The following is a 22,264-nucleotide window of genomic DNA, read 5'->3' as shown; positions in this document are numbered from 1 at the left end:
ATGACCACCAAAGGAATCGTGAAGAAAGGAAGAAGAGAGGTGAAGTGAGACAGGTGAAAGCAATGATTTGCATCGATGAGGGAAGGAACATGATCGCGTGGATACAGTGGCCGGTTCAGAAGACACGAGAGGGATTCTCGAAGGGCTCGGAGGGAGAAAGTGGAGAGAAAAATAGGGCAACAACAAACTGTAATTAGGAAAGGAGAAGAGTAAAAGGAAAGGAGGGTAGGGCTGGCTGTGTGGACAAATGGGAACGGGTATAAAGAAAGGGGTGCAAAAAGAAGTTCGTGTTGGCGGGGGAAAAGTAGGGAAAAATAAGGAGAGTTTGAAATAGAGAAATGGAGGAGGGCGGAAAGGGGATGTGCGGGAGGGAGAAAAATGGAGAAACAGAGAACTAAAAGCCGGGCTGGGAAAGGGGACAGGGAAATGGAAAAAGGAAGAAGAAATCTCGCGGAGCGCGCGAGAAAAAAGAGAAAAAGAAAAAGAGAGAGAGAGAGTAACCAGAGAAAGAAAGAAGGAGCAAAGAAAATGGCCAACTTCGAGAGAGGGTGAAGAGAGAAATATGGGACAAGAGAAATTATGTGCGAAAAAGAGGAGAAGTGAAGTGGGGGTAAGGGGTAAAAAATCGAGAAAGTACGTGAGCAGCGACGAGAATGAAGAATTAAAGAAACTCGAAACTGCGTCCATAAAAGAGTAACAGAGAAGGAGGCAAGGTAAGGCAAAGCAAGTGGAGAGAAGGAATCGTAAAAACGGGAAGAGAATGTATCGGGTGAAAAAAGCAAAGAAAAGGGTGAGGCTGTGTGACAAAGGACGAGCATGGTGGGTTAAAAGGTGGTTAAAAAATGTAAACTGGGACAGCGAAATCCTGAGTGCAGGGAACAAAGGAGAGAGCAAGTAAACAAGCGATAAAGAAAAATAGACAATGGCGTGGGGGAGCAGGAGGAGGAGGAGGAGGAGGAGGTGTGTTCCTGAACCGAAACGAAGGGCATACGACTTCCGCGGAGGACTTTACCCTGTATCACAAGGGATAAGGGAGCTTCCTTTCGCCCCCTTGGGATAGGCGGCTGCCTCGTCGTACTTTAAACTTTAGCCGGGGGGTGAGATATGCAGAAATTAAATATTCATTTGGACTACCAACCCGGTCTCCTCTGCTCCTCCTATTCTCTCTCTTTCTCTCTCTCCCAGTCTGTCACACGCCCTCCCCTTTCTTTCCCCTTTCCTTCCCTCATTCCCATTCCCTCGAAAATAATGCCTTGGCCTGGGGCCAGTTTCGCTCGCTCTCTCTCTCTCTCCCTTCCTTGTTTCGTCGCGGAGGAAAAAGATGGCGAATAGAACGAGGAGAGATAGTCAACGAGCGTGCGCGCACTTCGATACCAAGCAACCCCTTCCTTCTTTTAATTCTCCTTGCTTAATTCCACCCTCGAAACACAACGTATCGCTCAGCGAGGAGACGTACCTGTTGAACCATTCGCGCCGACCGCGTTCGATGAAATAATAACAAGCAGTTTGTACGCCATTTGCCGGAAGAACCGTCAGAATAACCTTACACACACACGCCGTATTCCGTTTCTACTTTGGCCTCGTCCTTTCGCTCTCTGGGTCGCGCAACTTGGAACGTTGTACGTGAGATACACGTGGATATATATGTGTATATATATATATATATATATATATATATATATATGTATATATGTATATACCGCGTTGTTGCGCAGCATACATATGTACGTTTCCTCGAAGCGGTTGATGAAGTGTTCTCTCGGCGTGGAATTGCACCGCTTCCTTTTACCCGAGCACACTCCTTTTACTCCCCAGAAGGATGGGTGTTCAGGCTGGTTCGCGGTGCCGGGGGGAAAGGAGGAAGGATAAAAGGATTTGTTTTGGCGGTTTGCGGAGTGCGGGGCGGGGCAGGTAAGGAAGGTTGGTGGATGAAATTTGAATATAGTCGTTGTTTCCGCGGCCAGAGTTCGTTGGTACGTTCGGGGACCGTCGTGATAGCGGTTAGGTTAGGAGGATACTTTGTACCTTAATCGTTGTATAAATAGTCATTAAACGGTGGGCTAAATGTTGCACGCGCAGCACCGTGTCTCCCTAGCGTCGCGTGGCCATAATTATTTTTGGGTGATTAATTTTAAACGATGCGCCTTTGGATGCATTTGTTCTATTTCACTCGTTTGTTTTATTTGGTTGGAATATATAAGTTATATATATATTTTTTGTATTAATTCCGATATTGGGTAATGGTTTATTTCAACCGCGTACGATTTTCTTGATTTTATGCACGTTTTCGGTTGGTTTCGGGGAAGGAATTGATTTTAGTTTTTAGTGAAATGTATGAAATGTGTAATCAATTATTTTACGTATAATTTCTGAAGGACGAGAATGAGAAGAATAAAAATTAAAATATTTTAACTTATTAGAAAGTTTTTACTTTTTCTTTAAAGATTAAAAATGGAATATTTAAAAAAAAAATAAATAAAGAAATTTGCTCCATCAAATTTGATTAAAAATTAAAAAATATTCCACGAACCGGAATAAACGTATTAAAATAATTGATTAATTAATTTAACTCGACAGAGATACCAATTAATAATTTTAAAGTAGATATAAAACCAGGATTCCCGTCCTTCTTTTCTCATCGAGTAATCCTCGTATTTTAATTACAACACGATCTTACGTTAGTATTTTTAATCCACGTCGTCCGCGCGTCCTCGCAAAAATACACGTCCCTCGAAATGTTTGTCGCATTGTGTATAATTTTTCGCGCGAACTTGAGCGTAACACAATCATGTCTCGTTAAATGTGATACAATTAAAACGGGAGCCGAGAGAGAGAGAGTTGAATCCAAAACTCGACTGCCGTTTTCATCACGTTTCCACCCTACATCAGATATATCACGTATCTACTAAACTTTTAATCCCGTTTAATTTCTTAAGAACGAGTCGGAACAACATTTTCCAAATTGTAAAATTGTATTTTTCAACTTTTGTTCGTTCCGATTTCTCAAAGTGTATGAAGAAAATAACGCAGGGAGAGAGAGAAAAAACGCTTAAAGCGTATATTTTATTTCGTGACACAGAGAGAAAGAGAGAGAGAGAGAGAGAAAGCATCGAATAAAGATAAAACGATGGGGTCTGACAAGCGTTCGATAACAAATATCACAGATATACGTTCCCCTTTGCGATTTGAATGAAATAAGGCTTAGTGTCGCGTTTGCTCTTTAACGGAAACGTTCCAGAGGATGAATACCATGAGACAGTGCATCTCAATCTATGATCTCTCTCGCGTTTCATGATTCGCGCACAATGGAATCGTATATTTCTGCTTATAGAACGATTCGAATAATACGAAATTCTGCAATTTCCATTTTATATCCTTAATCCTTAATTATATTCCTTTATAATTAAATTTTTTCGAAGTTGATGAAATTTAAAAAAGAAAATGGTAGCATTCGACACATGCAGAATCGTTCATTTATGGGAAACTTTGAACAGAAACGTATTAATTATCGTTAAATATCTTTTAATTAAAACTGATATCTATTTCAAATTTTCATCTTGTTACATGTCTCTACTATATATACATTTAATCAACTTTGGAGGATCATTCGAAGATTATTTCTTAAATTATCAATTTAAGTTTGCTGAAAGAATCATCTTATCCATCTAATTTAAACTACTTGTGATTTAACAAATCTCGATCTACATTTTTATATTAATTTTTTTCGCGTTTGTTTTAATCTCCATTCGAATCGAATGGAATCCTTGGAACATTTAATAACGCTGTATGGAAATATGTTGGATATGTGTGGCAAAAAAGGTTGAGAAACGCTGTTATAAGAACAGTAGAAAGCATCGAGGAGCGGTGAGGATAAAGAGATTTGCTTCGATATTTTCGTGATGGGGTGGGGTGGAAAACGAGAATAACATAAAATTTGAATATCATTGTCTTTGTTGTTACCGGTCTTTACGAGCGAGGTAAACGATAGGAATTGCGTTATTTATCGTAGTTGCCACGTGATACGCGGCAACAACTGTGTGGAAGACAGAAGCTAACAGTTTCTCAACCCCCCCCTTTTTTTTTTGTTTCAGATGCCCGCATTCTGCAGAATAAACACAGAGAGTCGAACCGAGGTAACAGGGATGAAAGGATTTCTTCGACTGTGTCGAGAAAGGGTAAGACGAGCTCAGAATGTTGTATCGCGCTTTCAAAGAGTCTTTTACAACGTTTTATCGCATTTACAGAGGATTGTCTCTTTACGGACGTGAATAGAAAACGCTGGAATATTATAAATATTTCAGTTACGGCGCGAGAAACGTGATCTTCTTTTGCAGTAGTGAGTTCTGAAAAAAAAAGAAGGAAAGAAAGAAAGGAAATGGTTGAAGTCAGTCAGTTTTCATATAATTTTATGTCCCTTATTTACTGCCGTTCTTTCTTATTTTTTTTTTTTTCGTAGTGAATTTTTTTTTAATTATCAAATGACTCTTGTTAAGAATACTCATCGTGCAACGAAATAATTAATGTTTAGTTATTTTGTTTCTCGATGTTTGTAGTGTTCAAAAATTATTACTGGATAATATAATAGTATTGAATTTCAAATTTCACATTAATTCGTTGAAATTTTACGAATAAATTTCAAGTCATATTTATCTTTTTTCACGTAAAATTACTGCAACTTCAAAATTTTTAATAGCGAAAAGAATAAGAATTTCATTTAATTAGAATATAATTACCATACAGATTTGAAAGAAACTATATTAATTTTCCATGCATAACATATACATGTTAATTGACAATCTTATAAATGGATAAAAAAAAAATTATTCGTTATTTTCACGATAATTTACAATTCAATGTTCACAAATTTATTACCATATATTACAACTTAGAATTTATAAAAATTATCTTCAACATTATTCAATCCTCCCAAATTCTAAATTTATATCTTATACTTGCAACGCCAAGAAACAATTCTCCTCCTTCTTCCCCAGTTCCACGGATTAAAGTTTCGAGCGAAGAGCAAAAGTTACACGACACATCCATTGTAACGATACCCTTAATACAATATAAAACCGGCCACGAGTTTCATCCTTTGCACGTGACTTGACTTATACACCTCCCTCGTTTATCGTATTCATGATATTCATAGAGGGGCGAGAATTATCGAATTCCACGCCGCCACCATTGAGATTTAAATCGTTTCGTTAAAGGCGGAACGCGCCTCCCCCCCCACCCCTATCGTTTTCAAAATCTTCTATATTCACCGCCATAAGTTTCTCTTCTCGATCGCGAAGAGAAAGAAAATTTACAACCTCGCGAAAAGGATTTTCGAGTTATCGCAAATCTGGCCGGGTTAATTCACCGGCGTCGCTATTTCCGTAAACGAGTTTGCCGCCGCCGGTATAAACAGAAGACGCGTGGAACAATGGAAAACTCGTGGAAATTGTCGGCAATTTCAGTTTCCCGGTTTTCAGGCTGCGAACGTTCGCAGCATCGAACAACATCCCTCTCTTCCTCCCCCCTCCCCTTCCTTCCCCGCTTCGCGTCGAATTATTATTTCCATCGATGGACGGATGGAAGCGGCGATTTAATTAGAAATTAAACGAAAGAGAGCGGCTACCAAGTTGTATCTTCCAAGGAGATGCCGATCTAATTTACGAGCAACGGGAATCGCCGCGATTTTCGCGATAATAATAAACGGCGGCGATAAAAACGGCGGCACCGGCGGCCGTTTCCCAATTAACGTAATTAACATTTATAGGGGGTTGAAATTTTGACGAAAATAATGGGCCCTATTGGGGCAAGTGGCTTTTAATTAATTTTCGCAATTGTATTTCCCGCGCGCGGGATTTAATTAACGAAGACGACTTCCTCGCGCGCGGATGAAACACGCCTCGAAAAGAAAAGCGTTCCAACGCTTCTTCCTTCTAATCAATCGCGTCTCCTCGTTGACGAAAGTCTCGGCGATCCAATTAGCCGAGAGCAATTTATTATAACGCAACTTTCGTTTAACGAGTCGTTCATTTTATGTTTCTTTATTATTTATTTTTTTTTTTTTTTTTTACGGATTGGTGGAGTTTTGATTTCAAGCAGAATCGATTACTTGATGATCCATTTATATTTTTTTCAGTATCTCTATTATTCGAATGAAAATGAAATTTAATTTGGAATTATGGATATACGTGTACGTATACTAATGTGTTATTGTTGAAACGAAATCAGAAATTTGGGAGTTTCATGATGATTAAAAAAAACAGAAAGAAGGGTGAAATGAGAAATTATTTGCAAGATATATATTTCTTAACAAAACACACGATCAATTTATGAATTTCTTATTAATAAATTATTGTTCAATTTTGGGATTAAAATAATATTATGTGCAATTTTACAAATATTTTTTAAATCAAACATTTTAATAAAATGTTTAATCACTTAGGTTAGTGTGTATATATAATATATAAAATTTTAAATATATATATAAAAATTCTTCAAAATATTTTATCTTGCACGTAATTTTATTATTCATTCGATTTTTCTTTATTTATTTAATATATTTCTTTATTTCGTTAAAAAGAATATGTTTGAAATTTAAAAAATTCTTTGAATACATTTAAAAGTTCCTCCATTTTGAAATAGCTTATTCAAAGAAAGGCTGTCTGGTTGTTTGGAAAAATGATGAACCGTAAATACACGAGGATCTATTCTGTTTATTTGTTTGAAATAACGAAGTGGCTCTCTGCATTCATTCTTGGCTTCATATTTATCCATCGTTTTTACTTTTATCTACATGAAATGACGAATAAATGTAGAATGGCATTGTTTTATTGAAAATATTACGTCTTCCATTGTTTCTCCTAGATTATTTTCGATATATTTTCTTAAATCGTTATCGTTTACGGTATTTTATGGCTCTTTTCTTTCAATTTTTCCTTCCAATGAAAAATTATTTGTTCGAAGCTACAACAAAAGACGAAAATCAATGGGTTATTATAAGCTTTATATAAGTTTCTTGAAATATTAAATTTATACTTGAACTTTATAACTAAACTTTACAAGTTTATATTTAAACTTATAAAAAAAGTTATATAAATATTAAACTTGTTATACAAAAATATAATTTATTATATTAAACTTATATACAATTTGGATAATTCATAACGACAAATAATAAAGTTTAAATAACTTTCATGCAAAGCTTTTAAATTTAAAAATTTTTTTAAATGTATTAACATTTTAAAATATTCAAAGAAAAGAAAAGAAAAAAAAGAAAAATCTAAACGATACTGAACACAATAGACTAAATTGCAGGATGCTTATCTTAAATTAAAAAAATTAAAAATTTAAAAACCACTCTTTTCAAGTTGTTTAATGTTAAAGAAAAAAATTGTCAACAATAATAAAATTTTTAATTTTAAATGTGTTTCTATTTAATTCTCTTAAATCTTCTCTAAATTTATGACATATCATGAGAAAATTTAGAAAGAGATTTTCGCGCAAAAATCTTTATTCTTTGTTACACATATAAACTGATTCTCGTTTACTTTAACTTAACTCCGATTTATTTTAATTTATTTCAACTCATTTTAAAACACCTTGTTTTAATTTATTTTAATCTACTTGAAAAGCAAAATTACAAATGAAGATGTTGTCAACCTCCTCGGCATAAACGTGATGGCATCTCATTTTACCCCATACTTAAATACCTCATTTTACTACGGAAGGTAATTTACTAGACATTAAATATTTACCCTTAAGCGTTATATAAACGATCACGTTACACATTAAAACACTGTGCAAAGAGTATGCAATATTTATTCATTTATATGATTAATGAATTACTTAATTTTACATTTAATAAATATGTAAATTATCCATAGTAATAATTGTTTTAATATTGTTATCTAATTTATTTGTAAACTATTTTTTATAAGAAAATGCTTCAAAAAATATGTACGAAGGAAAGCAACAAATTAAACATAATTTTTTGACTTTTTATATTTACCTTGAGTTTTTTAGTAGCAAAATTATTAATGAATCAAAAAATTATAACAAGATATTTTTTAAAATGTTATCCATTCTAGTCAATATGAATGCATGGTTAATCAAAATCGCTTTTTAATTTCATTCTTAGCTATTGTTCATCATTTTTCCACAATCGTAATGTCAAATTTTATACATTATAATTAAGAAAATTAAAATAAAAGAAAAATAAATATTTCTACTTCATAAAACATACCAATATTTTCCATGTTACTGAATTCATAATTTTAATAAATCTTTTAATGACAAAATTCTAAATATAAATAATAAATAATATCAATTGTAATCTAGCTTAAAAAATCCATTAAAAAAGAAAAGTAAACGAAAGTTTTCAAATTTTACATTGAATAAAACGATACCTATCGACGCACGTGTTTTAAACATTTTTCCACATGAAAAACAATTTGCAACCAATTCAAATTGCGAACGATAACAGAAATCAGCCTGTACAACAAAAAGAAAAAAAGAAAAAGAAAAAGAAAAGAAAGAAAAAGAAACGTATCCGTACGATTTATAATTAATTTTTGCACGATAATACGCTTTCGACTTTGCGGAACGATCAATGGCGTGAACACGCGGCAAGTTAATCACGTCGTCGAATGATCTCGCGTGGCATGTTCCCAGGCATATCGTTTCGAGTTCCTGCCTTGAACGCGAGCCAATTTGCGGTATATATGTAACTGCACGTCAGCTGCTAGTTCCGCCTTTATGAGGCAAATGAGCCATGCCGATTGAACCGCAATACCACCATATTTACTAATAACACGATATCCCGGTGAATTTTCGGGAAAAATCTCAAATCTCCTCGATTCGAAAAGGGGTGGAGGGGAGAAGGCTGTTAATTAAACGCGACACGATGTCTGTGTAATAATTACTCGATCGATGAAAAATATATTCGAGTTATATTATATCTATATACGAGGGAAAATATTAACATAATATACGGACGATACGGACTCGAACTCGAATCAAATTTTACGAATAATAATTTCGCGAACGTAAATAATTCTGTTATTCCGTCGGTGAGGGAAAAAAAAACGATATTGCGCTCATGTGTCGCGTGGATGGTGGCACGCGTTGGCCGCCGAACCGACTCGGCTCGATTAACGATGCGCCACAATGGAAAATTAAACCTCGATTTCAACATTCCCTCGGATCAAATTAATTAACAATGCGCTTGGCTAGGGGGGGATGGGAAGAAAAGAACGGAGGGAAAGGGGATTTTTAACGCTTTTTCCCTCCACTTGCAAATTGGACGTATATATCTTTCGTATAAACGATGCCCATTCGCGAAAAATTACAGGCACTCGTGCGTCCGATCCTTTGGCGCCCTCACGGATGAGATATATCTCTGCGTTACGATTTTCGTTTGTCGCAGCTCTTGCGATTGATTTGTTTAATTGCTCGATTAAAGTACGATAAAAGATTCTCTCCCTCGTTGTGGAATTATTGACTGAATATATTTCCTTCTTATTTTTTTACTTCTCTTTTTTTTTGGCACTTGTTATTTGGAAAATTTTTGTTGGAAGGAAGTTCGCTTTGTTTTTTCGAGGAATGAGAGTAAAAGTGTTTTGAACAAATGTTGTGCGATGCATTAATGTATTCGCAACGAGTTTGTTAAAATTTAACTTTAAAGATGAGATTCTGGATCTAAATCTGATTTTCTCATAACACTTCGTGATTTCTCCTTAACTTCTATATTTCTTTAATCCCATTTCAAATAGATTTAAGCAACTTGTCGAAACTTTCGTTTCTCGTTTAAATATCATCAGATAGTTAAAAATGTATTTTCGATTTCACGGATCGAAAAACAGTTCGTTAGCAATGGAAATTTAACATTGATGGCGTTACTCGTATCAGAAAGGATACGCATCTGATGCATAATGCGTATCAAGCGAGATATCTCTCGTTCGTAGGCGAGAAAGGATTAACGCGGCTCATTGAATACAGGCGGAGGAAATGGGAGAAATTTGGCGCGTTCGAAAATGTTTTTTGGAAGGGAAAAGAAATGCCCCCTAATGAATTCACAGTGTATCCCCGAACGAGGATACGCGTTTTCACGAAGTCGTTTGAGTTTCAAGTTGAACGCGTGCCAATCTGTGCTCTGTAACTACATATTAACCTCACGGTTTCGTTTTCGCGAAGAAACGAACCGTGTCAACGAGGATACCAATTAATTTCGCTAATGCCCGTGGTATTTCAATTTCTGTGTTTCAACTGAGAGAGAGGCTACTGGGAAATAAAAAGAAAGATGAAAAGATTTCTTTTTTTTTTCTTAATATAGGTACTTTTATAATGTAAATGTATCGAAAAAAATATAATAACAGAATTAAATGTTTGGGATAAATGTTGAGTTTGTTATTTTATCGTGTCGTTGTTTTGTGCTATAAGTCTTTATGAAATTAATTTTAGAGATATGAGGATAGATAATTTTTGTGTTTTATTAGTTTTTTCTTAAAGAAATATTTGGAATGAAATTTCTTTAGTGTTTTGAGGATTCTTTTGCTTTCAAAAGGCTTGAACAATTTTTATATCGATTTTGGCACAAATATTTAAAATATACAAAATATTTTTTTAAAGCAAAAATAATAAAAATTACACAAATTATGTTTGTCTAAATAAAATTATATCAAAAAAATAAAATAGCATCTTAATTATTATTAAAATAAAATAAAACAAATTAGGAATTAGAATAAAAAGAAAAAGATAGTATGTTTGGATGAATCAATAAATTTTTTGCTATGTTATGAAAAGTATATAATAGATAAGTTTTGATTTTTAGATTACGAAACTTTCGAAATTTGTAGTTATTTTTTTTCAAAAGAGTTTTGTCAAGAATAAAAATCATAACGAATTTTTGATGTCTAAAATGTTTCGAACTCAAGCTTGTTCAGCGAAACGAAAGTAAATAAAAATATAGAAAATTTTAAGTTTCAAGAATTTAAAACATTTTGAATTTAGAAAGAATAAGATTGAAAGGATTAAATTTACTTTTTTTATATCATAGAATTTTTAAACTTCTTTATTAAAATTCTTAATATTATAAAGATATATAAGTACATTTTATGATAAAAATAAAAAAATATATTATTAAATAAAAAAAAAAAATCTATAAATATATCTTTATAAATTTTTAATATATAATAGATATTAAATATTATGATTTTCTTTTTCAAAATTATCATATTATTAATTTATAAATAGATAATTATAACTTATTTGAATTGTATATTTACGATATATAAATATATAATACAATACAATGCACAATATACAATTATTGAAACTACAATTATTAGATGTGACAAAATATATTGTTTTCAATTATTACTTGTACATCTTATCCTGCGAAAATTCCACATGACATAAAATTGATCGTCTATTGATCGAAATTGCTATTGCCACAATACGTACAAAATAAAAAAAAAAAATATTGCACACATGTCATGTCACGATATTGGTGCCAGGTTAAAAGGAAAAAAAAAAGAGGATAGAATAAAAAAGAGAAAAGGAGAAAACGAGAATGATTTCCAAAGTGATATTTGTAGAACATGTGTCACCGATTACGTCAGTGAGCACACCGGACATTCGTCACTCGAGACATATCTATCTTTAGGAAGTTCCACTAGTTCAATACGAACCAACAACATTTTATCGTAAAATTTTCACACAATCCTTCCGTTATTTATATTAGATCGTAGACCGAGTTCTCGATTGTAAATTGTATAAATAAGCTATTCTATGTTTATATTTTATGTGAATTTTGTTCCTCCTGAAAGTTAAAATATATCGAAAGATCGATCGTAACCATTAAATATTTGCGACAATGTATTAAGTTCACAACATTTTTCGAGCCCAATATCGGAGAATTATCATTTACATATTTGATTCGATTACCAAAAGGATCGCAGAAATTAAACAAATTTTATGATATTGTAGAATATTATACATAAGAAATTTGTCGAAAAGAAAATAGAAATTTATAAAGCGGATAGTCAATTGTATTTGAAATTATCATTTATTCAAAGTTGAGAATAGAATTGAATCGTATGAATAATAATTATAATAATATATAACATAATAATAATATTTAATAATTGAAACAGATCCAGGTTCAAAAGATTTATTATAAATAATACACTTTAAGGATTATTCACATGATAATAGTATAAATATTATGTGTAAATGTATTTTGCATTTTTGTAATTGCAATTGTAATGCAGAATTGCAAAATCAATATTTAAAATTAAAATGGTATATTCTTATCTTCCTGCAAACACGTTATTTCAATCTTTCCAATGATTCATTTTAGATTCGAAAATATTATTTTTACCTATGATTTCAGCCAAATATCGATACATCTTTTTGAAATGATTAAATATTATCAGTCTTCTAGATCTTATTATTTATATTTACTCTTGATATCAAATTCTCCTCAAACAATGAAAATATATGCTTTAATATATAATAAATCCCATTTCAATTGACTGTAAAAAAAAGAAAATTATTTCAATGAGCGTTGCAAAACAAAGTATCCACAACTTACAAGCGACCGACGTAATCTCTCGATAACGTTAAATAACACCAGCGGAGCATGATCTGGAAATTTGAAGGGAAAAAAGGAGCAGTTGAAATTAGGTCGATGGTAGGATGGTCTACACGCGTTTGATTAATCGCATTACTTGTTTTATTAACGTTTTCCCGTACAAATTTACGCGGTCCGTGAAACAGAATATATCGGGCCGATAATTAGGCGATTATTTGCACACTCACGCTCGCCCGCATCACGCAAATTTCCATCGGTGTGTTTAATCTTCGCTCGTTAAGATTCACTGAACTATCTTTAATTTTTACCGATTGATACATTGTTATTCGAACACCGTGTATCAATCGATAAATTATTCGTAGATTCTTTAGCAGAGAAATACATTTGTGAGAGATATTAAGTGTAATATTATTTTTAAATAAAAGTTGAAAAGAAATCGTTTTTAATAAATCATTTATTTGTTTTTTATATTATTCGTCTATTAGTTTCGCGATTTTTATATAATTTTTATATATTTTTCTTTAGGTGAAAAGAGCAAAATATGTATACATAAAATTAAATAATTCGTTACTTACTACGATAATCATTTTGTCACGTAGACGAATACAAAAAGTATTTAAAAATTTGAAGATAAACAGGTAAAAATGGCGTTGAGTTACAAAACGAAAGAGCAAAGTGTGTAAATATTTAACTGGTATAACTGATACATGTAGTAATCATTTCGACATGTACGTAGATACAAAAAATTAAAAATATATTTAAACTTTACATTTGTAAATTTTATTCACAATTCATCCATAATCGATTGCATTTTTAAAATTCTTCTCCGCGTTAAAAAGATCAACGACGGGTATTTCTCAAATTCTCGCAAAAATTGCTAGATTCTCTGTCAGATCCGTTTCATCGATTACAAGTTAAACAACGAATGTTTCTTTTTTAACGATAACGTAACATTAATATTTTCTTAACGTGAACACGCGTATCTACGATGCTGTACGAATCGTAGTTTCTAATAAAATGGTAACCGCGCTTCTCGTTTCATCGCGGGGATGAAATTTTGTTGTCAGGATGAAATTTTTCAACGACACAAGAATATCATTACTCTGTCAATCAACTCGTATTACTGAGCCAATTCCTCGCGTCACAGTCAATTACCGGTATCCGAGGAAAATAGACAATTCAGTGACCGAAAACGCTACTACGTTACGTCCCCCCCCCTTTTTTTTTTATTTTTTTTCGTGTTAAAAATCGAAGTTGAATATTGAAATAATTTTTTCTTTCTTTCGTTTCTTATATATAATACGATAAAATTATAATTTTATATATAATTTAAAAAATTATATGTATAAAAAAATTGAAAGTGATTTAAAGAAGAAAAAGGAATGACGAACAAAATTTTCCGTTCACTAATTAAAATGAAGATAATATTAATTAATAAAATATCAATGTTCAGGGTTTGCTAAAAAGTAATAATTAAAGTACACGATTATCGTAGCTATTAATTGTTACACCTCTCCACAAATTCGGGGCACGATTCCAATCAGCGGAAAAATAGATTGGCGAGCATTTAATTAACCAATCGGATCTAAAGTATTTAGATAATAACAAAATTCCGTTTCTGATGCATTCTAACAACCGAACGCTAGCCATCGTTACTGGCTCTGTGCTCGGTGATAATTTGGAATTCCAATTTACATGCCCTAATAATCGATAATCAGAGAATCGATTTCAGTATAATCGATTTTCTGAATAATGGGTATTTGGTTAATTCCGGGGGCAAATATAAACTCGTCAATTCTCAAAGGAATTATCGTTTTATTTTGCTTGTTGTTCTGTCGTCGATTCAAAGGATCAAGGACGACAACTTCGAACGGATGGGTGATCAATTTTTTTTCTTTTTCTTCCTTTCTTTCCTTTTTTTTTTTTTTTTTTGTAATCGTGGACGTGCGAGTAAATGGTCGAGCTTTTTTGGAACGGTACATGGAGCAGCTGTGAACCAAAATGAAACGCGAGCTCGTAGAGAATAACGTTGTTGTCGGTGCACACTGTGTCGCATTTGTGAGTTGTTTTCTCTCAGTGGTTATTAAAGGTAACGAGAAAAATCTTTTTTCTTTTTTCTTTTTTTTCTTTTTTTTCTGTATGATGAAACTGGGTGAAATGGAATATTTATCTTTCAGAAAACGGTTTCTTTTATTTTTTTTTTTTTTTCTTTATTTCGAGGTCTCTTTTTGGATTAAGAATTAAGAGGAAGAATTTATAATTTTTCGAAAATTTTAATTAACATATTTAATTAAATTAATATATAATTCCATAATAAGATAATAAAATGTAGCTATTATACTTTTTTCCATCGATTTTATCTTAGATTCTGACAGCGTCTGAACATAAGGAATGAAGTATCGTTCGATAAATATTTCTACAATTTCAAACGAATGAAATAATTCATCGCGTTAAAAAAAGAAAAAAAGGAAATTCATTTTATTCTACGAAAAAAATATTAAATACCAACCATTTTGAGATATATTACATTAACGCGTGCTATTGTTTCGCTTGTTATCCGTTGCGTACGTATAGGATATAGGAATGAGCGCGTTTTATAATCTTGGTGAAATTAAAAAAAGGAAGGGGAGTCGGTAGAGCTTCCACCAGATTAAATAGATTTATGGAACGTATTAAAGTATGTAAATGAAAGTTTGCTAGATGACAGTTTTAAGCTCACCTCAAGATCGCCAACGTTATTTTAAAAACGGCGGAGGTAATATTATTTTTCAGTGGAATAATAAACGGGGACGTGACAAGTTGTTTATCTTGTCAATTTTTCAAGAAGCTCGTGCATAGTGAGCCGCGGTTAAAACGGTGTATCCCCGCGCTTTATCATTCCGTGGCGGAAAAATATCATGTATGTTTCTTGCAGACAACCTTGAAACCCGTCTAATTCTAATTCTTCCATTCGGAAAAATTTTTTTTACGCCCACGCAATTTCACGATTCTTCGAAACGTTCCCCAAAATTTTCATCGACGTTACGTACAATATCTATTCTCCATTTCTTTTGTAATTCACAACACCAATAAGAATACGAATGGAAATATAGAAATATTCGAAATGAAAAAAGTTATATCCTTTTTTTATATTTGCACAGTCTCTGGCAGAAGTAATATTACGACGCAATATAACCTCAACAGTTATTGAAAATTAAAAAAAAAAAGGAAAAAAGAAGAAAACTGAAAGAGGAAAACATAGTATCCAAAGATCGTACAGAAAGTTTCGCAAAAATTGTTGCAACTAACTTTCACGTTTAAATCATTCATACGAATTATCGAACTAATCAGAAATAAATCTCGCAAGGAAATTATTAACTATTTCTAAGAAGTATCCGATCCGTAATAATAATAATATACAATTATAAACAAAAATTTGAATTATTTTATCTATCTTTCAATTTTTAAAAATCTTCTTACTTCGTTCCAATGTTTAATATATGCAAGATAATGGCGGTTGACGAACACATGTGCATACGTGCACGTGGGTCGAGATTGGTTCGGTGGCAAAGTGGTTTTCTTGATTCCCCATGAAAGTTCACGATTAAGATAAAGCTTATTGCGGGTTAAAAATTAGGGTTTTGATTCCACTTTCAGTTCAGGCGGAGTTGCGCCTCGTTTCCGAATACCGATAAAGTCGAAATTATAGGTCCATAATGGAAAACTTTCTCCCTAAAGTCTAAAGTTGTCCGGTTCCGGGGCCACCAGAATGAGTTAAGCTCTTTTTTTCGCCCCCCTCCCCCCCTTCCTCCTCTCCTTATTTCCGTGCGAAACGCGAGAATTTACGATTTCGTCGAGAGTTACCTCGAGGAGAGCACAATTCTTCTCGAAGGATATTTCAATCCCGGAAGCGAGAAAAAAAAGAAAAAGAAAAGAAAAGAAAAGAAAAAAATCGATAGCTTACCAGTTGGTAAGTGAAGTGGCTTTTTTCAATACCGCCAAGTGAATTATTGCCATCCTAGTTATTGTCTCGAAGAATCACTGCCTCGTTCTCGAGAATATTTGATATTCTCAACTCTGATTTCCCTCTCATCGTTATTTCAACGTTGTATATACCTTGTAAATATATTGATTGCATTGACGAGCGTCATAAGGAAATAAATGGCAATCATATTGTTTTGGTAATGGGAGAGTAAATAGTTCCATTTGTTTGAAATAAAAATATTTAATTTTAACGATCAGCGAATGTTTATATATTTAAATTAATCAAAGAGAATGTAATTTAATTTTATGAATATTTATATATTTTTCATCTTTTAGTTTAATGATAATTACACACAGTTAAAAATAAACTCTTCGAGAAAATTGTTCATCGCAGATTTGATTTTCAATAATTGACAAAACAGTTTGATGATCTTGATGAATTCAATTCCTGAATCAACGGTGATTGATAACTAATCGTTCGATTTGATTGCTGATCGAATTGATTCTTGGTTCCATCGATATTCTCATCTGTAATCCTGCCCTTATCGCGCATTTCTCCAAGGAAGGATCGCAATAGGAGGTACTTGTCCTTAGTTTGGTGGTGACGAAACTTTGATAACGACGTGGAACTTCAGTTTCCCAGTACTGTGCCGGGCATATCGATTCCAACAATCATTAAAAACTAATTTGCTTTGCTCTCCCCCCCCCCGCAAGTGTTGGATTTCTGACATATTTGCCCGATATCGGGAACAAAATTTTCAAACTGTAATCATTATACATTATACGCTATATTTCTTTTATCGAAATGTACAAAATTCAACCGTGATGTTATACTTTGCATAAAATTTATTTATATTTCAAGATATCAATTTTTAAAACTGTTAAAGAAATTTTAGTCAATACATATTGATTACAGTTTCTTAAATTCAACTTTTTTTATTGTATACGTGATGATCTATAGTAAATTTTGCTTGTATATTTAAATAAAAAATTACATTAAGTCATTTATAATTTTATTATGTCTCAATTCAATTAATTCTAACTTATGAATATTATATCTTTGTAAACTGTAAATAATAATAAGCTGTATTGTACAGTATAATTAGAAAAAAAAAACGCTTCTTCCATCAAAATCATACATCTTCTTATGGAACCAACTTCCATCGAAACATTTTTTCCCCAGCATCCCTTTTAAGGGATTAATAAAAACATAATAAAAAGTGAAAAATCCGATATTCGTGGAAATAATTACCAAGATTATCCGTCTCGAGGCGGGCAGACGGAAAAAGGGGCAAAAGAAATCCGGGAGGGGGAGGAATCGTGCTTCCTATCCTCGTGCGCGGTCAAAGCGTTTATCAAACGGTTTCAACGTCGCCCTCACGTGCATTTTTCGCCACGTCGGTTTCGAGTTTCAACTTGAACCGGAGCCAATTCGTTCGAAACCTCTTCGAAACGGGCAGCCAACGCAAGGACGATCGTTACGGCAATTTACGGCAATCTTCTTGTTGCGCCGTGCAAAGAGTCGGAGGAAACGTTGTTGTCCTGCAACGCGTGTCTGGAAAGGATCGACATGGATCGATGACGATCCCCCATTGTTTATCCCTCGATTCGGATAACGAACGCTTGTGAAAATCTCTTTTGGCTTAGATTTGCTTCTTCGACTGTTGGATTCGGTTTGAAGCGATATTTATTCGTGGATTTTAGGTATTGCGTTGGAAAATTTTTGAAAGGATTATATGTGTATTAAAGTATTATAATTTTTTAAATAACGTGATTTTAAATATGTTGGAAAAACTTATTCAAATTTGATTAAATATAATATAAAATATTATATCATAAATTTGTGTTTTTTCAGATTGATAAAATAAAGTTTGATATTATCAAAAATAAAGGAAAGATTATTTTAATAGGCTCTATGTGGTTTTAATTATTCGTTAATTAATTTATATTTAAATCTAGAAGAAGAAATCAAATAGATAGACGATGTCAATTAAGATTCAGAGAATATTTTATAATTAGCAGAAACTCGTGTCTACAATTTTTGCTTTAAACACGTTCAGTTTTATTTAAAAAAATTTTTTCCCAACGAGAAACATCCGTGTAGAAACAGAAATCGCATAAAATAGACTTTTTATTGCTATTTGAAATGTGTTATTTGAAACGCAACGTGTAATTTTGTATCCGGTGGAATCACGTTTTGGCGCTATTTCATGTACTGGAAGAAACGTTTGGTCGAAAGCGGATGATATTAAAAACCATAACACTTGTTTAAATTAAAATATACTGAAATAAATTGCTTTAACCTTGTTCTCTTTCGTTATACCAGCTTTCATTAAAATTTCCTTACTTTTGATAATCGATCTTTAACAATCTGCTCGTAATAACGAATTGTCTATAAATGAAAATAAATTCCACCTTTAAAAAAAATAATTTCCATCCTCGATGATCGCCGAGAAAAAATAATCCAACGATTTACAATCGAAAATAATATCCATCCGATCGTTTGACAAATTTCAAATCCTCAAGATTTCGACAAGACTCGCCTAATTAAAATTAAGTTTTAGAGAAAAATCAGATGGAAATTTTATTCGACGACTCGGTAATTTCCTTTGTTTTCCTATTTTTACTCGAAACTTTCCATCAAAGTTTACCGATTTTGTACGCGAGCACTGCGGTAGCCTACTGTTTGAATAATCGAGGAATCGTGTAAGTAGAGGCTGCAAAATGGTACTCGGCTACCCATTGATAGATGTTGATCGATACTTTCGAATAGTTGCAAGTTTGGGCGCGTTTCAACGGGGAATCGGGTTGCGGTGGATCGGAATCAGTTTCAAGCTTTCTTCTCTGGAACTGCCGTTCAAACTCCGTTACCCCCCCCTCATTCGAACGACTAACGTTTTATCATCGCCGCTATGCTCGTCCGTAAACGTAGTGAAGAAAAAAAAAAAAAAATACAAACGTAAATTTTTATCCTTTTAACGCGTGTCACGCGAACAATTTTAACGCGTCCACGAGAAATAAAAGCTGTTTTAATATCCGTCCGCGAACGGTCGAACGGCACGGTCCAACCAACGGAGCGAAGGTAATTCTTGTAAAAATAATTATAATTGCCCGCCCGTGGCGGGAATACCCGGTCTTCCCTCAGAGTCACGATTACACGGATATTTTATGCCGGGTTGAAATTACGAAAACTGTGGCTCCCTGCTGAAATTGTCTAGTGTATATACCCTCGTTCGAGTGAGTAATCGAGCGTGAAGATAAAACTGCGTGTACAAAGTGTTCGCGGCCTTTCCTTCTCGCTGATGATTTTGGAACTTTTCCTCCCGTGAAATATCCCCTGGAAATCCTCCCTCGAGATATGCAAGATATTATTTTCGATAATTTTTTAATTAAAAGAAAAAAAGGGAAAGGTGAATGGAGAATAAAATTTTCTTTGTTTAAAGTCTTCTTTTAGAATTGATAATTTGTTAAGCATGTATATTTGTTACAAATGATAGAAGGGAGAAGAAAATATCTTTTAAAAATATTACTTTTCTATAGATTCGTGAAATCGGATCGTATATATATATATTCCTATAAAAAAAAAAAAGTACTAAACTATTTATATCGAAAAATCTTTAAGAGATATAACTTGGAGATCATAAAACCATATGAAGGAGAGAAAGTTTTATGAAGTTCGGGTTTACAATATCTCTTAAACTAAAGATTTTTCGACGTAAAGCTCGGTAATTTTTTTTTTCTTTTTCTCTTTTATACAAGAAATCAAAAGCTAGATTAATGCAATAAAGAAACAATATATTTCTATTTAAGAAAAATTAATATTACAATTTATACAAGGATTGATTAATATAAGAAAAATAATCTTGCCCACGTAATAAAATATAATAAAATATTCATAACCCTCTATCAATCAAAATGAGAACAGGGATTGAATCGAAGAAAGGAAAGAAGGGTGAACGATTACAAATTCTTTCGACCCACCTTCCAACCTCATTGGCCACGGGGTTGCTAATTCGTTCCCTTTAATTCGGCATTGAAACACTGGCCGACAGGAAAATATTCCATCGTGTCGTCGTCGGATCAAACATCGCTCGAAAAGTCTCGAGCCGGTCTCTGTGTCTGCTCAAATACTCAAATATGTAATAAGAACCGTGATATCCTCAAATGGAAATTGCCGTGGCGGGCGGCTCTCTCTCGGTCCCCGGATACGGAGAAGACGGAACGTGTCGCGTTCGAGTTTAAATAGAACTTGCCCTGTATAACGAACGAGGCGTTCGTCAAATATTTATACCGAATACTTGGCTGTTATTGGAGAACTTCCGAAAACCTGTCTGGCGCAACTTGTTCCCATTGTTTCCCACGGGACTTGGTTCCCTTCGTTCGTCTCGTCTCGTCGATAAATGTCTCTCTTAAAATAAGAGGAATGGGGGAACGTACGTGCGCATTCAGAAAAGGGAGGGGGGAGGAGGGGGAGGGGAGGGGACACGTAATATTCCCTGTGTAATTATACGCGTCGTATAATCGTCGTGAAATCGTCGTGGATGATTATTCTGCGTGAAAAGTCGCGAATAGAAATTTGGAATTTTTTTCGTTCCAAGCTAATTTAATAAATTATTGTTTTTAGATAATCGATTTTGGGAATGAATACAGGAAAATTGAGTTTCAACGTTCGTCGATTTATCTTGTTATATATGTTGAAAAATTAGAGAATCTTTAGATACCGTTTGATTGATATCACAATAATTATAATTAAATGATTCTCCTAATTTCATCTTCCAAGCTAATTTAATAAATTATTGTTTTTAGATACGATTTTGGGAATGAATACAGGAAAATTGAGTTTCAACGTTGATCGATTTTTTAAATTCTAAATTCTTAGATACTGTTTGATTGATACCAAACAATAATTATAATTAAATGATATTTGATTCTTCTAATTTCACCTTCATATTAACATTCTCGATATCAACGAAAAAAAAAAAAGAAACAAAATTTCAACAACAATGGAACTGTCAACCACGTTTCTACATATTCGCGAGAACAGGTTAGATAAACACCTCAGAATTTCGTCTTTGTGCGGATATCCTTCCCTCTCTCCCCCCTCCTCTCCCCTTCTCGATGACGAATACAGAAATTTCTCCCGTGAAAGGGAGATCATTCTTCCTCCCGCGATATCGTCCACATTTTTACAGATATAATTCCACACCACAGAGTGAATAATTCCGAAGATCGTCCCCGTTGATCGCCCGATACTCTCACCCGGCAAGAGCACAGAGGAGAGACATCGAGATTTTTCTCGTTTCGATCGAGAGAAAGGGGGGAGGGAAGAGGAATTTATACTCGTCGACGACGAAGAAGTTACGATCGTGGCGTGTAAAGATCCTAGATTTCGCACGAGAGAGAGAGAGAGAGAGGGAGAGAGAGGGAGAGAGAGGGAGGGAGGGAGAGAGACCGAAAAATTTTGTTCCACCGCGTTGGAGGACGAAAGAGGAAGAAGGGAAAGGAGGGGGGAGGGGAGGGAGAGCTCTTTCCGTTCGTATCATAAATTTCATCGTGCCACGTACTTTGCACCGTTATTCGGCCGTATATTCTGATATCCTAGAACTGAACCTTGTTCCCGCAACCCATTTCAAAGCACTCTCGCGGTTACTTTGGTTCACCGGTCTCTATACGTGTATTGTGAATTCCGATATTCGCGACCGCGCGCAGCTCCAT

At 33.7% G+C, this 22,264-nt stretch overlaps 1 protein-coding gene across 1 annotated transcript in view; it reads left to right on the top strand.

Moving 5' to 3' along the window:
- The window catches only part of LOC102655706, a 427,418-nt gene that overhangs the window by 281,900 nt on the left and 123,254 nt on the right, over positions 1–22,264 (top strand). Inside the window, exon 3 of the mRNA XM_006558762.3 lies at positions 4,092–4,175. Coding sequence (XP_006558825.2) covers positions 4,092–4,175 — 84 coding nt within the window. The remainder of the gene's footprint in view (positions 1–4,091; positions 4,176–22,264) is intronic.

This window comes from Apis mellifera, linkage group LG2 (assembly GCF_003254395.2).
Source record: "Apis mellifera strain DH4 linkage group LG2, Amel_HAv3.1, whole genome shotgun sequence".
NCBI lineage: Eukaryota > Metazoa > Arthropoda > Insecta > Hymenoptera > Apidae > Apis > Apis mellifera.
The sequence above is the reverse complement of the archived record's forward strand: the minus strand, read 5'-3'. Positions and strand labels throughout refer to the sequence as shown.